Source organism: Myxocyprinus asiaticus, chromosome 43, assembly GCF_019703515.2.
Source record: "Myxocyprinus asiaticus isolate MX2 ecotype Aquarium Trade chromosome 43, UBuf_Myxa_2, whole genome shotgun sequence".
NCBI classification, from domain to species: Eukaryota; Metazoa; Chordata; class Actinopteri; order Cypriniformes; family Catostomidae; genus Myxocyprinus; species Myxocyprinus asiaticus.
Genome location: NC_059386.1, coordinates 28,975,603 through 28,997,824, shown reverse-complemented (window position 1 = coordinate 28,997,824; position 22,222 = coordinate 28,975,603). Strand labels below are relative to the sequence as shown.

The following is a 22,222-nucleotide window of genomic DNA, read 5'->3' as shown; positions in this document are numbered from 1 at the left end:
TTTTTCATGAGGTCTGTGGGTTAAAGTGAGTTTTTGAATAAAGAAAGATTGTGTTTTTGGGGCAATTGACTAATATGTAGGGTGGATTCAGGTAAATTTGGCCTCTTTTTGCATTGAGATAAATGAGCCACTTTTGCCATTCATCTTAATGCAAAAAGTGACCCAATTTACCTGAATTCACTCTATGTAATCGTGATTCAAGATTGCTGCAGTAGAGATGGACAGTCCTTTGCAGTCTCATGTAAACTTTGTGAGCATTTCAGGTTTCCGTGCATGGTTTAATTATTGGGTAACATAGTAAATTAAGTTACTAACAAACATTAGGCTATAATTCTTAACATATTTGTAGTTCATGTACATTCAAATATGAATATAGATGAAATTATACCTATGAATCAAAGTTTTGTAACATTTCTGTTTGAATGTATATGAATCTGTTAAGCGCTATATAATAAATGTTTGTTAATGTTATTAATGAAAGTTATAAAGTGTTACCATTTTTAAGTGGGACTTAAAATTGTGGGACCATATTTTGCTGTAATGTTTTGCCAAACTGCGTTTTAAAGCACTAAAGGCTTTTCAACACTTTTAATTTGCATAGTATGCTTCATTAATGTTTTAAGTAACTTTGAACAGTAATGTCACCACACTTAAAGGGATAGTTCACTCATAAATGAAAATTCTCTCATCATTTACTCACTCTCATGTCATCCCAGATGAGTATGACTTTCTTTCTTCTGCTTTTAGAATATTATTTCAGCTCTGTATGGTGGCCATAGCTTTGATTGTGGAAGGTCCAAAAAGCATATAAAGACCGCATAAAAGTAATTCATATGACTCCAGTGATTATACCTTCAGAAGCAATATGATAGGTGTGGGTGAGAAACAGATCAGTATTTAAGTCCTTTTTCCTATTAATTCTCCTCCCTGCCCAGTAGGTGGCAATATACACAAATAATACGAATCGCCAAAAAAAAAAAAAAAAAGAAGAATATGTGAAAGTGAAAATGGAGATTTATATAAAAAAAGGACTTAAATATGGATTTGTTTCTAACCCACACCTAACATATCACTTCTGAAGACAGATTTAACCACTGGAGTCTTATGGATTATATTTATGCTGCATAATATGCTTTTTGGACCTTCAAAGTTCTGGCCACCATTCACTTGCATTGTATGGACCTACAGAGCGGAGCTATTTTTCTAAAAATCTTTGTGTTCAGCAGAAGATATAGAAGATAAGTCGTACACATCCGGGATGGCATGAGGGTAAGTAAATTATGAGAATTTCCATTTTTGGGTGAACTACCCCTTTAAGGATAGAGTTTCTCATCGCGTGCGTTTACATGCACACTTTCTACAAAAAAAAATTAGCTTATTTAAACGTAAAATACCTTTTTAACATGGCATTTGGAATAATAGGCATGCGTTTTTGTTTTTTTGTTTGCTTAAACCGTTCATGACCTTACCAACACCGTTTAAGTCGTTTACATGACCTTATACGTTGTCGGTTTATTAAGAATAATCTGTGTTAGAAGATCGCGTATGCAAACAGGCTCAATGTTTTCTGAATGTAGTAAGTGCTCACACTAGAGGGCAGCAACGATACAAGAGCGCCGTGCTTGATGCATTAGGTCAAATGGCTAATGGTGGTAAAATAAGTGTTAAACGCATAAAATGTATGAATGCATAAGATTATTACTGATCTTAATTACTTTTTAGCATTTAGGTCTCACTTTCAGTCTCAGTAAACCATTTACTATGTCTGTGTCGGTACAACAACAAACAAAAAACAGTGCATTAGCTATATATCATAAAATGACAGAAAATAAAATGAAATTTGTATGATATAAAGATTATCTTTATTGCATAACATTAATTTTCTCTTTTATCTAACATCTGCAAGGCAACGTTTAAACAGTTTACAGGAGTAAAGCATTCTCCCACATAATATTTACAATTTATTTACGTCATCTGTAATTTCTGTGCACAGAGAAACTAAATTACCCTCGTGTTTACACAGTTTCAATGATGTAAGAATCCAGTGTCCTTACAGCATAACACTGGACCAAACCACCTAATGCAACAGGTCTGAATTTACCCAAACAGACAGAAAGTCTTATACTCTGGCCAAACTAACTTGTGGCCAGCAGATGTCCTTGCACCAGCCAGAGGCAGGCGAGGGTTTAAACACAGCATCATGCAGGTCTGGAGGTGTTGTGGTTAGGTTTCAGCTGCTGGTGGGCTCAGAGGGGCCATCTGGTTTTCTGTGTCCTCCTTAGTGTTATCTGAACAGTCAGATCCGATGTAACAGCCAGAGTCTCTGGGACAGTCATTCAGCTCTGTTTTAATTTGCTCGGAGGGAGATTTGGGCACCTCGTCGGTCTCTCCATGGCTCTGATTATTATCTGTTTGAGAAAAACAAACTCAACTCTGATCTTGCACACACTCACGCAATGATAATGTCATGAAATGATTCTGCTTAAATGCATTAATCATGCACTTTTAAAAAATGCAATGAGCTTCATGTTTTTGGTGTGCGTGTATTGTGGTGTTTGATGCAGTTTTTGAGGTGTGGCTGTATTTCTGAAATTGTGTGACGGATAAGTCCTAACCCACACAAACTCACTGCTCAACACACTTCCTTTTGTTATTTCATCACACGCAGGCAATGACCTCAAAGACATTCACTTTTTTTCCCCTTTTTAATTAGTTTTTAATATTCAGTTTTCTTTCTTTGAATTTTCCCCCAAAATTTTCAGAACCCCCTCTTTAATGTTTTTCTATTCTTTGTGGACAGATTTAGAGATATTTTACCTTTCTGAGTCCTATGACTTTAGACTTGTGCAGCTTTTACAGTTGTTACTATATAATACTACTGTAATTATTGTGTTACTACACAAGGTTTCATAATTATGTCTGAGAGGTTAAAAGAACAATAATAGCTTTACACATGCACATGCTTTAGGCATTAAACTGGTTGGTTGGGGAGATTTTTTATTTTATTTTTTATTTTTTTATTTTTTTGTGGAGGTGTTAAGTGTTAAATTTTTTTTGTGTAACTGTGGTTATGACACATACAGGAGTGGAAAAAACTTATCTGAGGGAAAATGTGTGAAAACATTTCACCAGTGTGGCTTTGATGAGGTTTGTTTTAAGCACAAAACCAGAGCTTCTAAAACAACATATGATCAGTGCGCTGATGAGCTGTAATCTAAGATCAGCACTTCTTTAACCATGAGAACTTAAAACATGTCTTGGAAAACCAAGACAGCATCTGTGTTTTGTTTCCTGTTTGCTCTGGAATACGTTATGAACAAGAGCTTGCGATCGAGATCGGTCATATTTCTATAATTAACTATAATTTTCGAAAGTGTTAACATGTTTAAATCTGCATGCATAAAATGCAATTCGTGTTTATGTGTTAGACCACTTACATTCTGAGTCCTGAAGGCATTCTGCTGCCGCTAGCAGTCGGTGTCTATGTTCAGGGTCGATAACGTTGAGCTCTATGAGATGCTGCTCCTTAAGATCTCGAAGATCGTCCACCGTCTGATAACCATTCAACAACAGAGTTGAAATGTGCTCCTGCAGTAACAATTGTCCATGAAATTGGTGTTTAAGAATGTTGTATCTACATTTTTTCATGCCATACTGTTAACCAGACAACGTCAGATAATTCATAGCATCCTGTTTTTGAGTGTTTGAATTTGAATGGTTCTTAAGTAGGACACACTTTAAACCCGAATAAGTTAGCAGAACTCCAAAAAATTGAGGTAATCAGTTACATCAAATTTGTTAAGTTAATAAATTCCAAATTTAAGTAAATGGAACTATCAGGTTTTGATTTTGTACTACTTATGCATGCTAATTGCTCTTAACTTGAAAAACTGAGTAAGCCAACTCATACATTTTGATGGCACTTAACTTTAAATTTTGCGTAAAACACCAGATTCTGTTTTTCTCAACACAAATCAGTTATTTCCATCACTTTATACACCCAAGTTATGTCTGAATAGTGACTTGCTTAATAATGGATAAAGCAGTCAGTAAGATACACACTTGGTATCGGTCCACAACCTAAGCTCAAGCACCATGGTAACCCCCAAAACTCCAACACAAACTCTTCTAAATGGCAACATAAGAAAACATTAAACACTAACAAGTTTCCCCCTTTGCATTCATGTTGCAAAAACACATAAAATAACACTTAATTTTAACATTGACTTTCCCTATCAAGTCCCATGCAAAGCATGCTGGGAACAAGAAATCCCCTGTCCAATTTGAGTTTACCAAACCAAAAAAAAGTTCAAAACTCAAAACAATAAAACAGTTCAGGTTAATTAAAAGGTGTCAGTTTCGTGAACTCAAAAGAGAAAGTTCTAAATATTTATCAAGATTAATTTATTTGAACAAATTTGAATGATTTAATTTTTACTCAACACATTTAATTTGAGCATTGGGGTTTACAGTGTATGCTAATGAATGTTTTAGGCAGTGTTGTTATTTGATTGTGTTATTTTCTTTCATGATCAATTATTGGAGATGGATTGTTTTTTTAAGTACCTCCAGGTTGAGTCTCTCCAGAAGTTCCAGGAGGGTTTTGGGTCGAGGTCTTCTGCTCCTCCTGTGAGAACGATTCCTTGGTTCTGGCATGATTTCTTCAACCAGCACATCAACGTAGATAAACTTAAAGTTTCCCACTTTGCCATTCAACATCCCTGTCCAGATTCCCATTGCAGGTTTACTGATGATGTCAATAACATCTCCCACCTTGTAAAGAATACAAAAAAGATAGATGTCAAAACATATGCTAAGCTGAGTGGATTACGTGTAGTTTTTATGTACTTAATACCTCCATTTGGTTTTTACCTTGAGTTTGAGAGATTCCATGTCATACGGACTGGGAACAAAGTCGGTGTGGACCGTGGCTCTCCCACAGAAAAGGCCCGTATAGGGCATGTCTTCTTCTAGACGCAGGCTGTCCCTGTTACTATAACCCTCTGAGCTGCTGGTCACACCACCTGAAACATCAGGAAATGCAGGATACACAAAACACAACCAGTTAAATGTGAACCACATGCTCAAAATATCAAGAGCACAAAAGGTAAAGTTAACAGTGCACCACTTTTATGAAACTTTTTTGATGGTGAGCAAATAATGAAAGAATATTAATTAAATTCAGTTTCAAATGTTTGATGTTAGGCTGAAATCTTACTGGATGAGCTCTGTCCACTGTGCAAACTGAACAAACTCTCCACGGAATTACTGGAATTGGTGCAACCTTTAGCTAAAGCACTTCCACCGTATCCCTCTTCAGTTGCAACAGGTTCCTTTTCCTCTCCCTGTGAAAGCAAACAAACTGTGTTTTAGTTGTTTTGTGAAGAGAGAATGTCCTAGGTAAGAGTCCCAACAAAAGCTGATACGTGACTTCAGGTACCAAAGCAGCTCAGCATCCCGGGTTGCACAAGGTCACGACCCCGCTCTAGGGAGCAAAGTCCGCAAGAGCTGCATTGCCATTTTTACCTCAGCCATGAGAGCTGCATGTAATCCACCCACACGCCTCCTTACAAGCTCTTTGTTGTACATCAGCAAATAAAGGCACAGTGCTTTATAAATAAGATCAAAATAAATGAGGAAATTATGTCTGGTTTGCTGTTCTGAATTTCAGGTTAAACATAGTATGTTACCGCAGGTCTTATAAGTACTGAGTTTGTGCATGTTCACAGTCTTAAAAATAAATGTTCCAATTGGAACCAAAAAGGTTTTACAGCTTGATCCTATACAAGAACCTTTTAATTATGTTTCACAAAGAACTTTTTATGCTTTAATTCTTTAGAAAACCATTTACACTGACTGAGCACTTAATTAGAAACACCTGTACATCTACTTATTCATACGATTATCTAATCAGCCAATCGTGTGGCAGCAGTAAAATGCATAAAATCATGCAGATACGGGTCAGGAGCTTCAGTTATGGGGAAAAAATTTGATCTCAGTGATTTCGACCGTGGCATGATTGTTGGTGCCAGACGGGCTGGTTTGAGTATTTCTGTAACTGCTGATCTCCTGGGATTTTTCACGCACAACAGTCTCTAGAGTTTACTCAGAATGGTGCCAAAACCAAAAACCATTCAGTGAGTGGCAGTTCTGCGCATGTAAACACCTTGTTGATGAGAGAGATCAACGGAGAATGGCCAGGCTGGTTCAAGCTGACAGAAAGGCTACAGTAACTCTGATAACCACTCTGTACAATTGTAGTGAGCAGAATAGCATCTCAGAATGCACATGTCGAACCTTGAGGTGAATGGGCTACAACAGCAGAAGACCATGTTGGGAACTTTATTAGGACCATAGTGTTCCTAATAAAGTGCTCAGTGAGTGTATATGCTAGTGCTTTAAAGGAAAAATGAACATTCTGTAATCATTTTCTCACCTTCTTTCTTCTGTGGAACACTCAAGGAAATGTCAGTCATCATTCACTTTTATTTTATGGAAAACTCTTTGGAAAAGATGCAATAAAAGTGAATGATGATTGTGGCTAATCTACTTTTGTGTTCTACGGAAGAAGAAATGTCATAATAGATTGAAATGACATGAGGGTGAGTAAATGACAGAATTTTCATTTTTGGGTGAACTATCCCTTTAAGAACCTCTTAACCTAATATCACCTAATATCAAGAACTTTTTTAACCTACAAAGACCAGTAAGCCAATTCAAGATCAATACACTTAAAAAAGGGTTTTTGAACAACTAAAAATGTGTACAATGTTGTTACTATGTTTTTGAACAATACTATGGTTCTCAGACATGTAGTGTCAAGTTAATCCCTTGGTGTTTTTTTTTTTTTTTTTAAGTATCTTGGAGTACCATGTACATACAAAGGTATATAAATATGGTAATCATTCAGGATGAATTACCATTACCATCTTATGTTATCACTTTACCATAGTACCACCAAAGTACTTTTTTTGAAAGAGCATGAAAAGGGTTCTTTGCTGCAAACAACCTTTGAAGAACCTTTGTTTTTAAAAGTGTAACATCAATGGTTGTCAAGGTTTGATGTTTTTCAAACCTTATTGAAAAGTTCAAAGGTGCAGAAATGTCACGCAAACTCACCATTTCCTCTGACAAGGCTTTAGTATATTTCCTGCCCATTTTTTTACGCATGGTCAGAGAGATGGTCTTCATCCTCTTCCCGAGACCTCCTGTTTTACTGGGATCCACCTCAGGAGACTCTGTTTCCACAGGCTACACAAACACAATTTAAGTTTAGTGAAGGTTTTTAACTATAAACATGCATATTTGCGTGTATTATTACAAAGAGAAACATTCACCAAACCATCTCCTTTTTCTTCTGTCTTGACCTGGGTGGGCTGCTGCCTGTCAAAAATCCCAAAACTGGTGGAACGCTGCAAAAAAAAAATGTGTAAATAAAATAAATAAACATGTCTACGGTGCTCTACAATGGTAAATGTGTCTGCTGCAGTCACAGGACACTTCTCTGATGGTCTGCAAGGTGTCACTTTCACACGTTTTCTCTTGATCTCTTTACAAACAGACTCTATTATCATGAAGCAGAGCTCTAAATAGAATTATTCTCTCTGTTAACAGTTAACTCTGCAGTCACATTACTTGCAGAATATATAATTTCACAACATATGGACAAAGCTTTTGGTTTTTGGAAACTGCTTAAAAAAATCTAGTTTTACCTTTGGTTTATTCCTCTGTTTCTCAGAGACATTGGATGGTTTCCTCTGAAGCATTTTGTCAATTAAATGTCAGATGTTGATCTCTATAGTTCTCCAGAGAAAAAGATGCCTGACTCTTATTGAACAAAGCAGCAGCAGCAGCACTGCCCTGAAGCAGCTCACACATGCTGTGAGTCTAAACACTTCCTCAAACACACACAGGATGTGAGCGTCTACTCTGACATCTCTAATCAGAGACTTTAAAGTGTTCATCAGGGGAAAATATTGCGCTCTGATCAGCACAACAATTAGCTTTCAGAGTACCACACTTGTGTCATTTCTGTGAGAAAGAAAAAGTAACTTTAACACTTTACAATTAGGATGTATCTGTATTAGTAAATGCGTTAGATATCATAAACTAACAATAAACAATATATTTTTACAGCATTTAGTAATCTTGGGTAATTCAGTTCATTCATGAAAATACAAATGTTCATTGTTAGTTCATGTTAGGTCATATTGCATTAAATAATGTTAACATGTTCAGCTTTTAACTTTAAAATGTATTGGTGTATGTTGCATATTTGTATAAGCTAAAATGAACATTAAAGGAATATTCCAGGTACAAGTTCAGTCGACAGCATGTGTGGCAAAATGTTGATTACCACAGAAACAATTTTCGACTCGTCTGTACTTTTCTTTAAAAAAGCAGAAATCAAAGTTACACTGAGGCACTTACAATGGAAGTGAATGGGGCCCATTTTTGAAGGGTTTAAAGGCAGAAATATGAAGCTTATAATTTTATAAAAGCACTTTTAAAACTCATGTATTATTTGAGCTGTATAGTTGTTCAAATTGTTGTTTTTACAGTCATTTTAGGGTTTGTTAACATTACATCTTTGTGGCAACGGAGTTGTAAAAATGGTTATTACTTTACATAGAAAAAGTTGGTCAACAATTTTATCACACTAAAATCATGTTAACAAGCATACTATTTACGTCTTGTGGCTATATTTTTGAAATAGTGAGTATTTTAACATTTACGGATTGGCCCCCTTTCACTTCCATTGTAAGTGTCTCACTGTAACCCAGATTTTTGCTTTTTTAAAGAAAAGGAGGGGCAGGGGGCCTGGGTAGCTCAGTGGTAAAGAAGCTGGCTACCTCCTGGAGCTCGCTAGTTCAAATCCCAGGGTGTGCTGAGTGACTCCAGCCAGGTCTCCTAAGCAACCAAATTGGCCCAGTTGCTAGGGAGGGTAGAGTCACATGGGGTAACCTCCTCGTGATCGCTATAATGTGGTTCGTTCTCGGTGGGGCACGTGGTGAGTTGAGCATGGTTGCTGCAGTGGATGGCGTGAAGCCTCCACATGCACTATGTCTCCACGGTAACGCACTCAACAAGCCACATGATAAGATGCACGGGTTGACGGTCTCAGACGTGGAGGCAACTGGGATTCATCCTCCGCCACCCAGACTGAGGCGAATCACTTCACAACCACAAGGACTTAGAGTGCATTGAAATTGGGCATTCCAAATTGGGAGAAAAAGGGTAGAAAATCAAAAAAGAAAAAAAAAAAGAAAAGGAGGGGCAAGTCAAAATATATTTTTGTGGTAATCAATATTATGCCACAAATGCTGTCGATTGATTCCACGAAATATTCCTTTAATCAAGATTAATAAGTGGTGTAAAACTATTGTTCATGTTAATGAATGTTCACTAAAGTTGTTAAATAATGCTAATAAATACAATCTTATTGTAAAGCACTACCAAATCAACTTCAACTGGAAGTTTATTTTCACTAATTATCAGCTGATTAATATTTACATAAAAAGAAAATATATTGTATTTTATATATATATATATATATATATATATATATATATATATATATATATATATATTATTGTTAAGACTAACTACTTTTTCGATAGCAAAAATGAAGAAGAAAATGATCACACAATTAGATAAAATACAAGTTCCATATTTCTGCTGATATCAAAAGGTCGCCAATGATCTGATGGCTCAGTAAACATACTTTTTAAGGGAATATATTCATTAAAATCAAAACATCAGCTTTTCTTTAAACATATTGGTAGATTTTAGTTTGAAATGCTATTAGGTCTTTAAAATGCTGGTCTATCAACTTTAGGTGTTCCACCAGTGTCACCAAAACCAAACCAGCAGAAACCAGTCTAGACCAGCATGCTAGTCTAAACTGGCCTAGACCAGGTCTGATCAATAACTTACCAAGGGGTCAGGAATGTCCAGGTCCATGACGGAGTGGGTGATCCATCTGGCCTGCTGGTCTCGTTTGTAGGGGTCCAACTGGTGGAAGAGCTCCTCATATTTGTCCCAGTCTGTGTCTCTGGGGAGGGTAAAGTTGAAGTTGTACATGATCTGTTCGGCCGTTGACCTGTGGCAGGTGTGACTGTAAGTATCCCAGGCTGGAGAGTAGCTCATGGGGTTCCAGTACTCCTGAAAGAGCCCTGGACTCCAGGAACTCTCTGTTTCCATTATATCCACCTCCTTTTCTTGTTGGGGCTGCTGGGATTGCAGTGGCTGCCGTGTCGAGCCCCTTGCAGGCTTTTTCTCAGTTTTTTTGGTCAGACTGATGCAAGTAATGACAGGACTGTGGTCTTTGCTCTCAGATTCTGTCAAATGATCTAAAGGAAGTAATGTGGATTATTGCAGAGTTATGTAGATTTGTGTATTATCATTAATATTATGTATAATAAAACACATTTAGAGTAATATATTTTAAATGGAAGAATAAGGGCAATGCATTCAGAATTGTGAAGCTGATATTTTTGTTAAGGCAAGGCAAGTTTATTTATACAGTACATTTCATACACAGTAGAAATTTAAAGTGCTTTACATGGAAATGATAAAGAAAATAAAAGATACATAAAAGTCCATTTAAAAAAATATTTTTATATATGATATATATTATATGTTCTGTTTGTTCATATAACTAATTAAAGCAGTTATATTAATAAGCAGTTTTGATTTTTACATACAAAAATGTTTGTTATTTGAGTTGTACAGTTGTCTTAATCATCCTTTTTAGTTGGGACTACTGCTGTAAGTGGATGAAATTCACCTTCCATTCTGGTATTTTTGCATACATACATCATGCAAAAGTTACCAGGTTTAGCAGCTTTACATGGTCATGACAGAAGTTGTACAATTGTAAATAACTTTGCACAGTGAAGGTTAGTAAGTGTTTTATCACACTAGCCTCATGTCAGTGTGTATTTTAACATTTATTGTGGGGTAATGCCTTGCCCCATTGACGTCCATTGTAAATGCATAACTCTAAACTTGAATTATTATTTTTTATATATATTTTTTTAAAGAAAGGGATGAGTGGATTTTATTTATTTATTTATTTTGTGGTAATTAACATTATGCCACAAATGCTCTTGATTGAGCTTAACTTACATTGAACATAGAATATCCCTTTATGGAATGTACAGTATGCATGAGAATCATCACTATTATGAGGTTTCTCACCATCAGTGTCTGTGCTGTTCCTGTGCTGTTCCTCAGTGCTGCTTTGACCCCCCTTTTTCACTCCCACCAATTTCTGGATCCTCTTTAACTTTCCTTGCGCCTCCTCCTCACCCTCTGCCCTCCTGGTCTGAGATGGAGGAGTATTGGGATAATTACAACATGTGAGGGGGATCGGGATGCTCTGTACAATTTACCTCTCAGCTGATCTGCCTCAAGCCCCATCACTCTGCTCAACAAACACACTTTCTCTGAGCTTTGATGTTCCACGAACTGCTGAGGCTTCTGCGTAATACTAAGGCTCTGACCTCAGTCTCTGACCCTTTTAGAAGAATTTCTTACACTGATGATGTAGCAAAGAAATAATGTTGTTTGAGGTCTTGTGCATGTGCATGGTCCACTTGAAGTTCTTTCTTTCTTTCTTTCCTTCCTGCCTTCCATCCTTCCACCCTTCTTTCCTTTCTTCTCTTTCCTTCCTTCCTTCCTTCCTTCCCTTTCCTTTCTTCACTTCCTTCTTTCTCCCCTTTCCTTCCTTCCTTCCTTCCTTCCTTCCCTTTCCTTTCTTCTTTTCTTCCTTCCCTTTCCTTTCCTTTTGGAGTGGTGGTGACGTAGTGGGCTAAAGCACAGAACTTGTAAGCAGAATGTTGCCGGTTCAATCCCCACAGCCACCACCATTGTGTCCTTGAGCAAGGCACCTAACTCTTTCTTTCTTTCTCCAACACTTTCTGCAGAACTTGAATGCTTGTCAAGCTCTCAGCTACCAATAGCCTTCAGAATCAGATTCAGACAGTATACACAGTATATATCATAATGGACATTTTGTACACAACAAAGTGCAATAACTATTTAAAAGTTCTAGGTTTGAGGCAGTCAACCTTGAAGTAATTAAACTCACCACATATTGCTGTCTGCCTTCAGAATTTTCTCTGTTGGGATTCCAGGATTCAAAATTTACACACTGTGAATAAAAAATTAATGCTGAATCAGTTTGGAATGTATTTTTCAGAGTAAAGATCTCTGGTCTGACATTAAAAGATTGATAAAAGTGCAATATGACAGAGATGAACCACGATTTGACAGAAATTTAGTTTGTGTCTCTAGATAGTTAATATTAGACAGAGATTAATTTTTTTGTCACTTAAAAAGATTAAAGAGATGCCTTTAAAAGTACGTTATATAGTGGAAAACATGCTTTCCCAACTTTTAAGAGACGATAATAGCTTGTAGCTACATGAAGAGATTTATTGTGTTTTCTCTATTGCAAAACTGATTTACCTGAACACAGGAATTTTTCATTGTTTTCTCTGAACTCACTTGTTCCTCTTTCTCATCCCTTGTGAATAGCTTTGACCGGTTGTGATCTTTGATCATCTCTAGATTAAAAAAACAGAACAATTTAGATAAAGCCCTGGTTGTATGACAATTCAGACTTTTATATTTATAAAGAAACGTTAGAAGTCTGGGAAACAGAGTATGACCCTTTTATCTGACTGCCACCGAATCAGTCTGTGCACATATCAAATCTTCCACTTCGCAGGGATTTAGGAATTGCTTTGTGTCGTCACTCATCTAATCCACTAAGACTGTTGGACACACACAGCTTCTCTCTGTCCCCGAGAAATGTTTATTTCTCTCATCATTTATGCCTCATGTCATTCCAAACCTGTATACCTTCGTTTCATTATTGTTTGGAAAAGAGCAGCTTAGACATTCGGCTAGATAACTCCTTTTGTGTTCCGCACAAGAAAGAAAGTCATACAGTTTGGAATGACACGAGGGTGAGTAAATGATGACAGAATTTTCATTTTTGGTTGAACTATCCCTTTAAGAGCAAATCATGGAAGGCAAATAAAATGGGTTGCAATCGAGAGAAGCTGTTGTCTAAGTAGGTCAGCAGGTCTGGCTACTGGGTAACAGTACTCAAAAATATAAGGCAGAGGAGCTTTGCTGGCATTCAGTGGGTCAAATGCAAAAATCAGTTGAATTTATTTATTTATTTATTTTAAATTCAATCCCAAATCCTGAAACAAATCATAAATTCAGACACATAAAGCTTAATGCTACACTTCCAGAAAATTCACTTAATGAAGTCCCCGATGAACCAACTGACCCTCAGACTGTCAGGTTCCAGACACTCTGGTCAAGTTTTTATTCAGTGTCGTGACCCTGTCAACTGTTTTTGTGTTTTGGTTTTCCTGTCTAGCACATGGCTTTTGTTTATTTCTTGTCACCATGTGCTTGGTCTTGTTTCTGGACCCTGCCGCCTCATTTGTTTCATCATTGATTAATCTGTTTCACCTGTTCTCCTTGTTTACCCTTCTGATTTTCCCTTTGGTCTGTGTTTCTTCTTGTACTTGCCCTTGCCTTTGCCTGTTTTGATTTTTCCCCTGCCCTGCCTGCATTTCCAGCTACCAATATTTCAGTTTGGATTTTCATATTTTCTGATTATTGACCTGTTTGGACTTTTTACAGACCTTTAAACTCTGACACATTTTGTACTTACATTGATCAGCCACAACATTAAAACCACCTGCCTAATATTGTGTAGGTCCCCCACGTGCCACCAAAACAGTTACTGTAGATTTTGTCAGTTCAAACCAGTCTGGCCATTCTCTGTTGACCTCTCTCATCTCATTTCCGCCCACAGAATTGCCGCTCACTGGATGTTTTTAGTTTTTGGCACCATTCAGAGTCAATTCTGAGACTGTTGTGTGTGAAAATCCCAGGAGATCAGCAGTTACAGAAATACTCCAAATCACTGAGATAAAAATTTTCCCCATTCTAATGTCATTAACTGAAGCTCCTGGTCCGTATCTGCATGATTTTATTCACCGCACTTCTGCCACACCATTGACTGATTAGATAATCGCATGGATGATTATTGGTGCCAGATGGGCTGGTTTGAACATCCAGTGAGTGGCAGTTCTGTGGGCGGAAATGCCTTGTTGATGAGAGAGGTCAACAGAGAATGGCCAGACTGGTTCGAACTGACAAAGTCTACGGTAACTCCAATAACCACTCTGTACAATCGTGGTGAGAAGAATATCATCTCAGAATGCTATTCTAAGATGCAGGTTGGCGCTGTTTTGGCGGCACGAGGGGGACCTACACAATATTAGGCAGGTGGTTTTAATGTTGTGGCTGATCGGTGTATGACTAGTAGCACTATTCGTATTAGGCATGTGGTTTAAGTTAGACTGTGCTGAATGTTCTAATGAACTCTGTGCTCTGAGTGCAATCAGTAAGAAATTCTGACTATTCATTCAAAAATTATTGTTAAATAGAAACAAGCGGACAAACCTGTTGTCTCATCTTCAGATACTATTTGGGACCTGTTATGTAAAAGAGAAAGTACATAAAAATGGAGTACACAAAAAAAACAAGAGGAAGACCAGTATATTATCACAATATATGACAGCATGGACTGGATTGTGGATTGTGAATTTTAAAGAACACTTTTTAACATTTTTAATGATATAGATTGTGATCAATACTGCGTTTCTTAGCCTAATGAACTGCTGAAAAAAATCACACAAAAAACTAGAGCCAAAAATATTATTTATTCCTTTATTTTCTGATTTGACAGTATTTATCTCAGGGAGTAAATAAAGTAGCCCTTTAAAACTGTTTTTTTATTTCTTTCTTACTTTTTTTCCAATCATGTCACCTCTAACTGATTAAAATTTTGTGTTGATACAACAAAGCAATCAAAAATCATAGCATTACAAAAATGATTTATCCTAGTGTCCAAAAATGTCCTCCAAGTGTCCAAAAGTCTCTCCAAACAAATAAAACATAATCATTGTACATAAGAACTAATTACACATGCAAATACAACAATGTCTATAGGTTTGCATAGTAGCAGACATGATTTCAGTCATTAGATTTCGCAGAACGAGTTTCATTCTGTGCCATTTGAGTCATTATTGAGTCTGTGTCATGTACTTGGCGACATCTCCTGGTGGCCATATGTAACTAGAGAGATTGATCACACAACCTTCTGCCAATATATGGAGGACTATCACCACTGATTGGAGCAATCTGAACCCGATCCGACTGGTTCTTTCTATGCATCTGATCACATGGGTGTGGGCTTGTTTTAAAGATAATCGCCTCCTCTAAGTAATGGTATTTGATATTTGATATTTTGTTTATTTTTCGTGAAGTTATAAGTGAAAACGCGGCATATGAGCAACACCTGTTCACATGAAACATGTATGTCAAAGACATATACTTAGCTATTACTCAATATATTTTTGTCTGTGAGTAAAACAAATGGGCTTTTTGTATTCTATTCTTTGAGATCTTTCCAACAACACATGGCACATGGCTACTTGATGAGTTTGATGATGTCTTTACCGATTACAATAATATGTACAATGCAACATTTTTAATAAATAATCAAAATGGAACACTTCTGATTTATCGGCCAATTTCAAAGCATTTGTTCAGTTTTGGTCATAATGCCTACATGCATTGTAAAGTACAGCTTCTAAGCTTTAAAACAATATCTAATTTTTGTTGGTCAAGGCTGTAGTTGTTAACATTTTGATTTTTTTTTTTTTTTCTCACAGGCCCAGCTGAGCTTAAAGGTTTAAAGGGACAGTTCACCAAAAATTAAAATACTAACATAATTTACTTACCCTCATGCTGTTTCAAGTTGTTTGAGATGTTAGGCAGAATGTTAGCCATTTCTTTCCATTGTATGGTAAAACGATACAATGAAAGTGAATTGTGATTGAGGCTAATGTTGTGCCTAACATCACCTTTTGTGTTCCATAATAGAAAAAAAGTCATACAGTTTTGGAAAACATAAGGGTGAGTAAATGATGGCAGAATTTTCATTTTTGAGTGAACTATCCCTTTAAGAGGGCAATCAAGAATACAGTTAAACACACATATTTTAATCTATATTACATGATTTGTTCTGGTCACAACAGAATTTTTAATGTTCTGAAAGCAGATCACGGCCAGCATGTGACACTGCAGCAGGGACACATCTGACCTTGGTTTTAAGCAGGTGGGTTGGAACAGTGACTTAATCCCTCACACTTGTCCAAATTAATATAATCCTAATCCAGCTCTCTCATTCTCTCATAAAACATAGCATACTGCGCATCATGATCTAATGGACGGCCCTGAAGCAGAAAGAACTGTGCTCATGGAAGACTATCTGTCTGGAACTCTGCTATTAATTCAGAAAAGCGCTGGTCAGAATTCAGAAACTCAGTTAATATAGTCATTCTAATAAAGGCTTCAGCTCTGAAATATATGCTTTTATAATATGAGGAAAACAGTGTTGCTAAATCAGAACAGATGCAATGAAACTTAAAAGTGAACACACAAACACACACATGCATCAAGAATTGTTACTTACTTTCTCTTTGCCTTTTCCAAATTAGTCTTACTTGACTCTGGAAGCTTCTACAAGGAGAGATACAAGAACGTGGAACAAATATTTTCATGATTGACATGACACAACATAATATATCAGACATCCATTGGCTCATGCAGCTTTTCGTATCGATCGGAAGTAATTCTCAGATTTGGGTAACTTCCTAATAAGTGTCACTTGTTGTACCCTACACACCCGTCAGTCAAAGATTAATCAGCGGTAATACAGGTGCCAGCACTTTTGCTTATTAATATTCCCTTCAATGTCACATCTGACACAACCACCTGCCAAAATGAGTCTTATGGTCATGGATAAAGCTATCTGAATTCACTGCACGTGAATATGACTTTGTGATGAAACTCACCATGGCGATGCAAGGCTCTGAACCACTCCAAAAACTCTTCTTCTCAGAACTGGGGCTGAACAGCCTTCTCTGTAATAGGCCAGAATCTTGGCTGTTCTGGCAACTTTGGGCAGGCTCGTACAGGCTGTCTGTTGAGCCGTCCTGCATTAAACACACAACGAGAGCAAAATAGAGGAACAGAAAGAAGACTTTCAACAGTTGCTTCAGTAACCCCATCATGAAAAGGCTTTGAGGCTCTTGAAATATATCCAGAAGTTCCCTGAATACATAAATAGCATATTTGAGGCTCATTTAAAGGGTGTCTGGAGCATCTACAGAGGGTTCTGCTGGTGTGACAAGTGAAGAACCCCAAATGGTGCCTCAAGTAATTTTTTAGTTTTACATCTAAAAGAGATGAAGAGATTTTCTTGCCATTCTCGCCTTTGACTTGATAACTGGGGGTTTGTAAGGCACTACTAATCTTTGTTAAGCTGCTTTGGAACAAAGCGCAACAAAGTAAATTGTATATATTGATGATGGTGGTCTTTTCAGCAAGGCAACATGAATACCTACATTACCTGAGACCTAATGAGCACCTTCAAAACTCTCATACTTCTAACTTTATTCTAACAGTTTCTGGTAAATCGTTGCTCTGACACTGGATTGCTGAGGTTAAAGGGAAAGTTCACTCAAAAATGAAAATTCTCTCAAAATTTACTCACCCACATGCCATCCCAGATGTGCTGTACAAAAATGAAGATTTTTAGAAGAATATCTCAGCTCTGTAGGTCCCTAAAATGCAAGTGAATGGTGGCCAGAACTTTGAAGCTCCAAAAAGCACATAAAGACAGCATAAAAGTAACCCACACGACCACACGAGTGGTTAAATCCATTTCTTCAGAAGCGATATGATAGGTGTGGGTGAGAAACAGATCAATATTTAAGTCCTTTTTTTTGCTATAAATTCTCCTCCCTGCCCAGTAGGTTGCAATATGCACAAAGAATACAAATCAGCAAAAACAAAAGAAGAAGAATGTGAAAGTGGAGATTTATAGTACAAAAGGACTGAAATATTGATCAGTGTCTCACCCACAACTATTTTTTTTTATTTCTGAAGATATGGATTTAACCACTGGAGTCTTATGGATAACATTTATGCTGCCTTTATGTGCTTTTTAGACCTTCAAAGTTCTGGCCACCATTCACTAGCGTTGTAAGGACCTGCAGAGCTGAAATATTCTTCTAAAAAGTATTTGTTCAGCAGAAGAAAGTCAAACACATCTGGGATGGCATGAGGGTGAATAAATAATGAGAATTTTCATTTTTGGGTAAACTAACCCTTTAACCCTCCTTTTATGTCATTTTGGACCTGTATAAGAGTTAAGAACATTGACAAAATAATCTTAATCTTGAATTTGGTATAAAATTATTTTGGATTCTCCACAACAAAGAATAAATGAATAAGTAAAAAATATATATATATATTTCTTTTCATGATACTTGTTTATATTTATGCAATGTCAGGCTGTTTTGGGTGGTTACTAGGACTTTGTTATGAGGTTGCTAGGTATTACTAAATGGTTGCTTACTGGCCAAAGTGAAATAAGACTATCCCCAAATATTTATAAGATCTTGATCCCTGGATATGTGTGGGGAACTTTTCAATGGAAGTCTATGGGATTTGTTGCTCATTTTTCATCTGCCAGGCAGACGTTTATATTCTGAAATAACAATCTTTTAAATATAAACCATTATTCTGTATTTGTTTCAAACAAATGCAATATGTAAGTATTTACTTTTTTTTTTTCACTCAAAATCAAGTGTGTACTGTGTATCTTCTGTAAAAGAAAAGTACCTCTATTGATATACAGTATATAGGTGATGCTCATTCAAAATTAAATGCTACTATTAAAGCTTGTGTTCAGTGTGAACTGAACATGTCAGTGTTCATGTTTATAATCAAAAGGGATGTTTGCTGTATATCTACTGTGCTCTGTCTATTTTATTTATTATAAGAGGTTATAGAAGGCTTGTATGAGAGGTCAATGGTGACATGTCACAATTCTGATTCAAAGCAGAAACCTTTTTTGCCCATCTGAGTAAATCAAATATCTCTGTTTCACAATGTGGCTAAAGATCCTGACCTTTAATCTAAAGATCAGCATTTACAGAGAATGACCCCTTTCGCACATGTGCAGAGACTGCAGGCAGTTGTTGGTTGGCTGTATCTGGATTCAAAAAAATGCAGTGGCTGCTGAAGCAGAGGTTCATCACATGCCCTAATCTATGAATAGGACACTTTCCTCACTCAAGAACCTGCTGATCCGTGATCTACTGTAAGGAGCTCTCTGGCTCACGGTAATCCAATTCTTACCTCAGCTCAACGTTTCCATACACACCCACTGCCAGCCAAATCCATCCCTCCCACTTTCTCTTTGCCTCGTAACTTTTCTCTCTCTGAAACACTGTCTAAATCATCATCAACAGCTAAGTGGTATGCCAAACAACTAAAAGAAATCTGCATTAAATTAATTTTACTACACTTTTCTTGGAAAACCTGTGCATGATTAAACATGTTTAAGGGTTATCATCATCATTTACCCACCCTTATGTTGTTCCAAACCTGTATTACTTTCTTTTTCCATGGAAAACCAAAGGGAAGGCTGTAAGGGACAGACAGCCTCAGTCACCATTCACTTTCATTGTACAGAAAAAAGATGCCATGAAAGTGAATGGTGATTGAAGCTGTCAGTCCCTTACAGTCTTCCCTTTGGTGTTCCATAGAAAAAGAAAAGTCATAAAAACATGAGGGTGAGTAAATGATGACAGTATTTTTATTTTGGGGTGAACTATCCCTTTAAAGGAATATTCCGGGTTCAATACAAGTTAAGCTCCTTCGACAGCATTTGTGGCTTAATATTGAATACCACAAAAATTAATTCCTACTCATCTCTCCTTTTTTAAAAGAAAACAAAAAAGAAAAAAAAAGAGAGAAAATCGAGGTTACAGCGAGACACTTACAATGGAAGTGAATGGGGCCAAGTTTTGGAGGGGTTAAAGGCAGAAATGTAAATGCTTATAATCTTATGAAAGCACTTACATTCATTTTTCTGTTAAAACTGGTGTATTATTTGAGCTGTAAAGTTGTTTAAATCGTTGTTTTACTATCGTTTTAGGGTTTTAGGGTTTACAGCGTTACATCGTCATGGCAACAAAGTTGTATAAATGGATATAACTTAACAGAAAGGGTTAGTAAGCAATTTTGTCATACTAAAATCATTTAACACAGATATTGTTTACATCTTGTGGCTATACTTTTGAAACAGTGAGTATTTTAACGTTTATGGACTGGCCCCATTAACTTCCATTGTAAGTGTCTCACTGTAACCTCGATTTTTCTTTTGTTTTTTAAAGAAAAGAGGGGCGAATCGAAATAAATTTTTCTGGTTATCAACATTATACCACAAATACTGTCCATTCAGCTTAACTTGTAGTGAACCCAGTATATTACTGCTGTAATACAATGTACAGAAATTTCTCAAGTTAAACCAATACTAGTGGAACCAAGGATCTAATCTTGTTCTTTTACCGGCAGAGACACAGATAATCAGTTCAATCTGATATTGCATACAATGTCAGGGTAAATCAGTTCAGATCATGATATGTCAAGGTCTCATTTCAGTGAATCTTCTCAAAAAGCTGATGAATCAGCCCTGTTCTATCTCATAAACAGCGTCCAAATCCTTTCTCCTTCCAGCCTGCCGCCAATGTATAAAAATGAACAAATGAGGAAACTTTCTCTTACCAGAGTGAAGCAGAAGAGGTTCATTTTCCTGAACTTTGAGTCTGTGTCTTTCATGCACTCTTACTGGAGATATTCATACTATATATGTGTATGTGTGAGAGCGTTCAGTGTATGATTGTGTGTATGTCGGCTCCCAGGCACAGAGAGCGCTGGGACTGAGTGGCTGTTGGACTGACTGTGGCCTCACAGATTAATGCAAGTTGAAAATCCCTCTCATAATCCAATAGCGGCAGTGGGCCGTCACTTTCTGTGTGGCCCTCTCTCACTGCTCTCTCACCCCCAATGTCCCCAAGTCAAAACCAATGTGCTGACCACGTGCAGTCAGAGGATGGGAGGACACATGGCAGAGGTGGACTCTTCAATGTCATAGATATGACTTCAATTTTGTTTTTAGATGTATTATTCAAGTCCTGTAATGAAAAGTGAACATTTGCTTTCACAATTCATGTTTAGAGAACATTTAACATAGTGAGAACAAAGTTTCAGGGTGATTTGTGCTTTCAAAAAAAGTGCTTTTACTATGATACAGTGATGGAAATAGATGGTAGTACCATGCTACTTTGATATATACCATGGTATTGAAGTGCCCCAAGGTACTTCAAAGAATAGTATGATAATACCATGGCACATGGTCCAAACACATCATATTGCCATGGTATAAAAATAGTACCATTTCCAAAAAAAAAAAAAAACTTTATTTTTTTATTAAACCTTTAATGAATACCTTTAAACGTACAGTAAGACACAAGTTTGATCTAGCAGGTCTATTTCTGACAAAGGAATTAAAGGTGCTTTTATTGTGCTGCTCATCCTGGAAAAGTTTCAGGGTTAATTGGTAAAGAAAATCAGTTTCTTCTGATTAAGAGAGAAAGAGAGCGAGAGAATATGCAAGCAAATATTTCTCAAAAGGTAGCGTACTTATCTATATTTCCTGAATACACTAGAATTATGTGTGAAAGTAATCTGAACTTGCAATGCGTACTATCTCAACTGGCTATAGACATAAACAGCTCAGCTCAAAGCATGTGTAAAACAGTCGCTTCCCGCCTCAGGGTAAACAAGGTCATAGAGGTAGTTGTGGTCACGAAATTTAAATGAACTCTATTTTTAATAGGTTACGAGGTCTCATTAAAGATGTTACTGCGTCATAAAAACTTGATCTGGCGGATGATCTGTCAGCGCCCCATTCTGGATAAATTCGTTTCAAAATCAAATCAAATCAAATCAAATGGAGAAATGACACACTTCAGCTTCAAAATATTCTGCATCCAGTTTGTGTCATGAATGCATCAGATTTGAATGGTGGAAGGGAAGATATTGTGAATCGGGACTTAAATTGATGTCTGTCCCTCACACAAAGATATTGTATGTCTTCAGATAACTTGGAATAGGCTATAGCTGATGAGTCATATGCACTACTTTTATGACGCTTTAATGGGCTTTTTGGAACTTGACAGTCACAGTTACCAGCCCTCATCCA

The 22,222-nt window shown here is 36.8% G+C and overlaps 1 protein-coding gene across 1 annotated transcript; it reads right to left on the bottom strand.

The window, feature by feature from the left end:
• Positions 1-1,871: 1,871 nt before the first annotated feature.
• On the bottom strand, positions 1,872-20,876 carry LOC127434030 (uncharacterized). The gene is made up of 15 exons (XM_051686457.1): positions 20,743-20,876; positions 16,959-17,099; positions 16,577-16,623; positions 14,500-14,531; positions 12,475-12,572; positions 12,095-12,157; positions 11,203-11,329; positions 9,937-10,352; positions 7,338-7,412; positions 7,120-7,251; positions 5,219-5,345; positions 4,873-5,024; positions 4,567-4,773; positions 3,438-3,588; positions 1,872-2,408 (listed from the first exon to the last, which is right to left on the bottom strand). Exons 1-15 carry the CDS (start codon positions 20,794-20,796, stop codon positions 2,224-2,226), a joined length of 2,007 nt encoding a protein of 668 aa, XP_051542417.1. The 5' UTR covers positions 20,797-20,876; the 3' UTR covers positions 1,872-2,223.
• Positions 20,877-22,222: the final 1,346 nt, after the last annotated feature.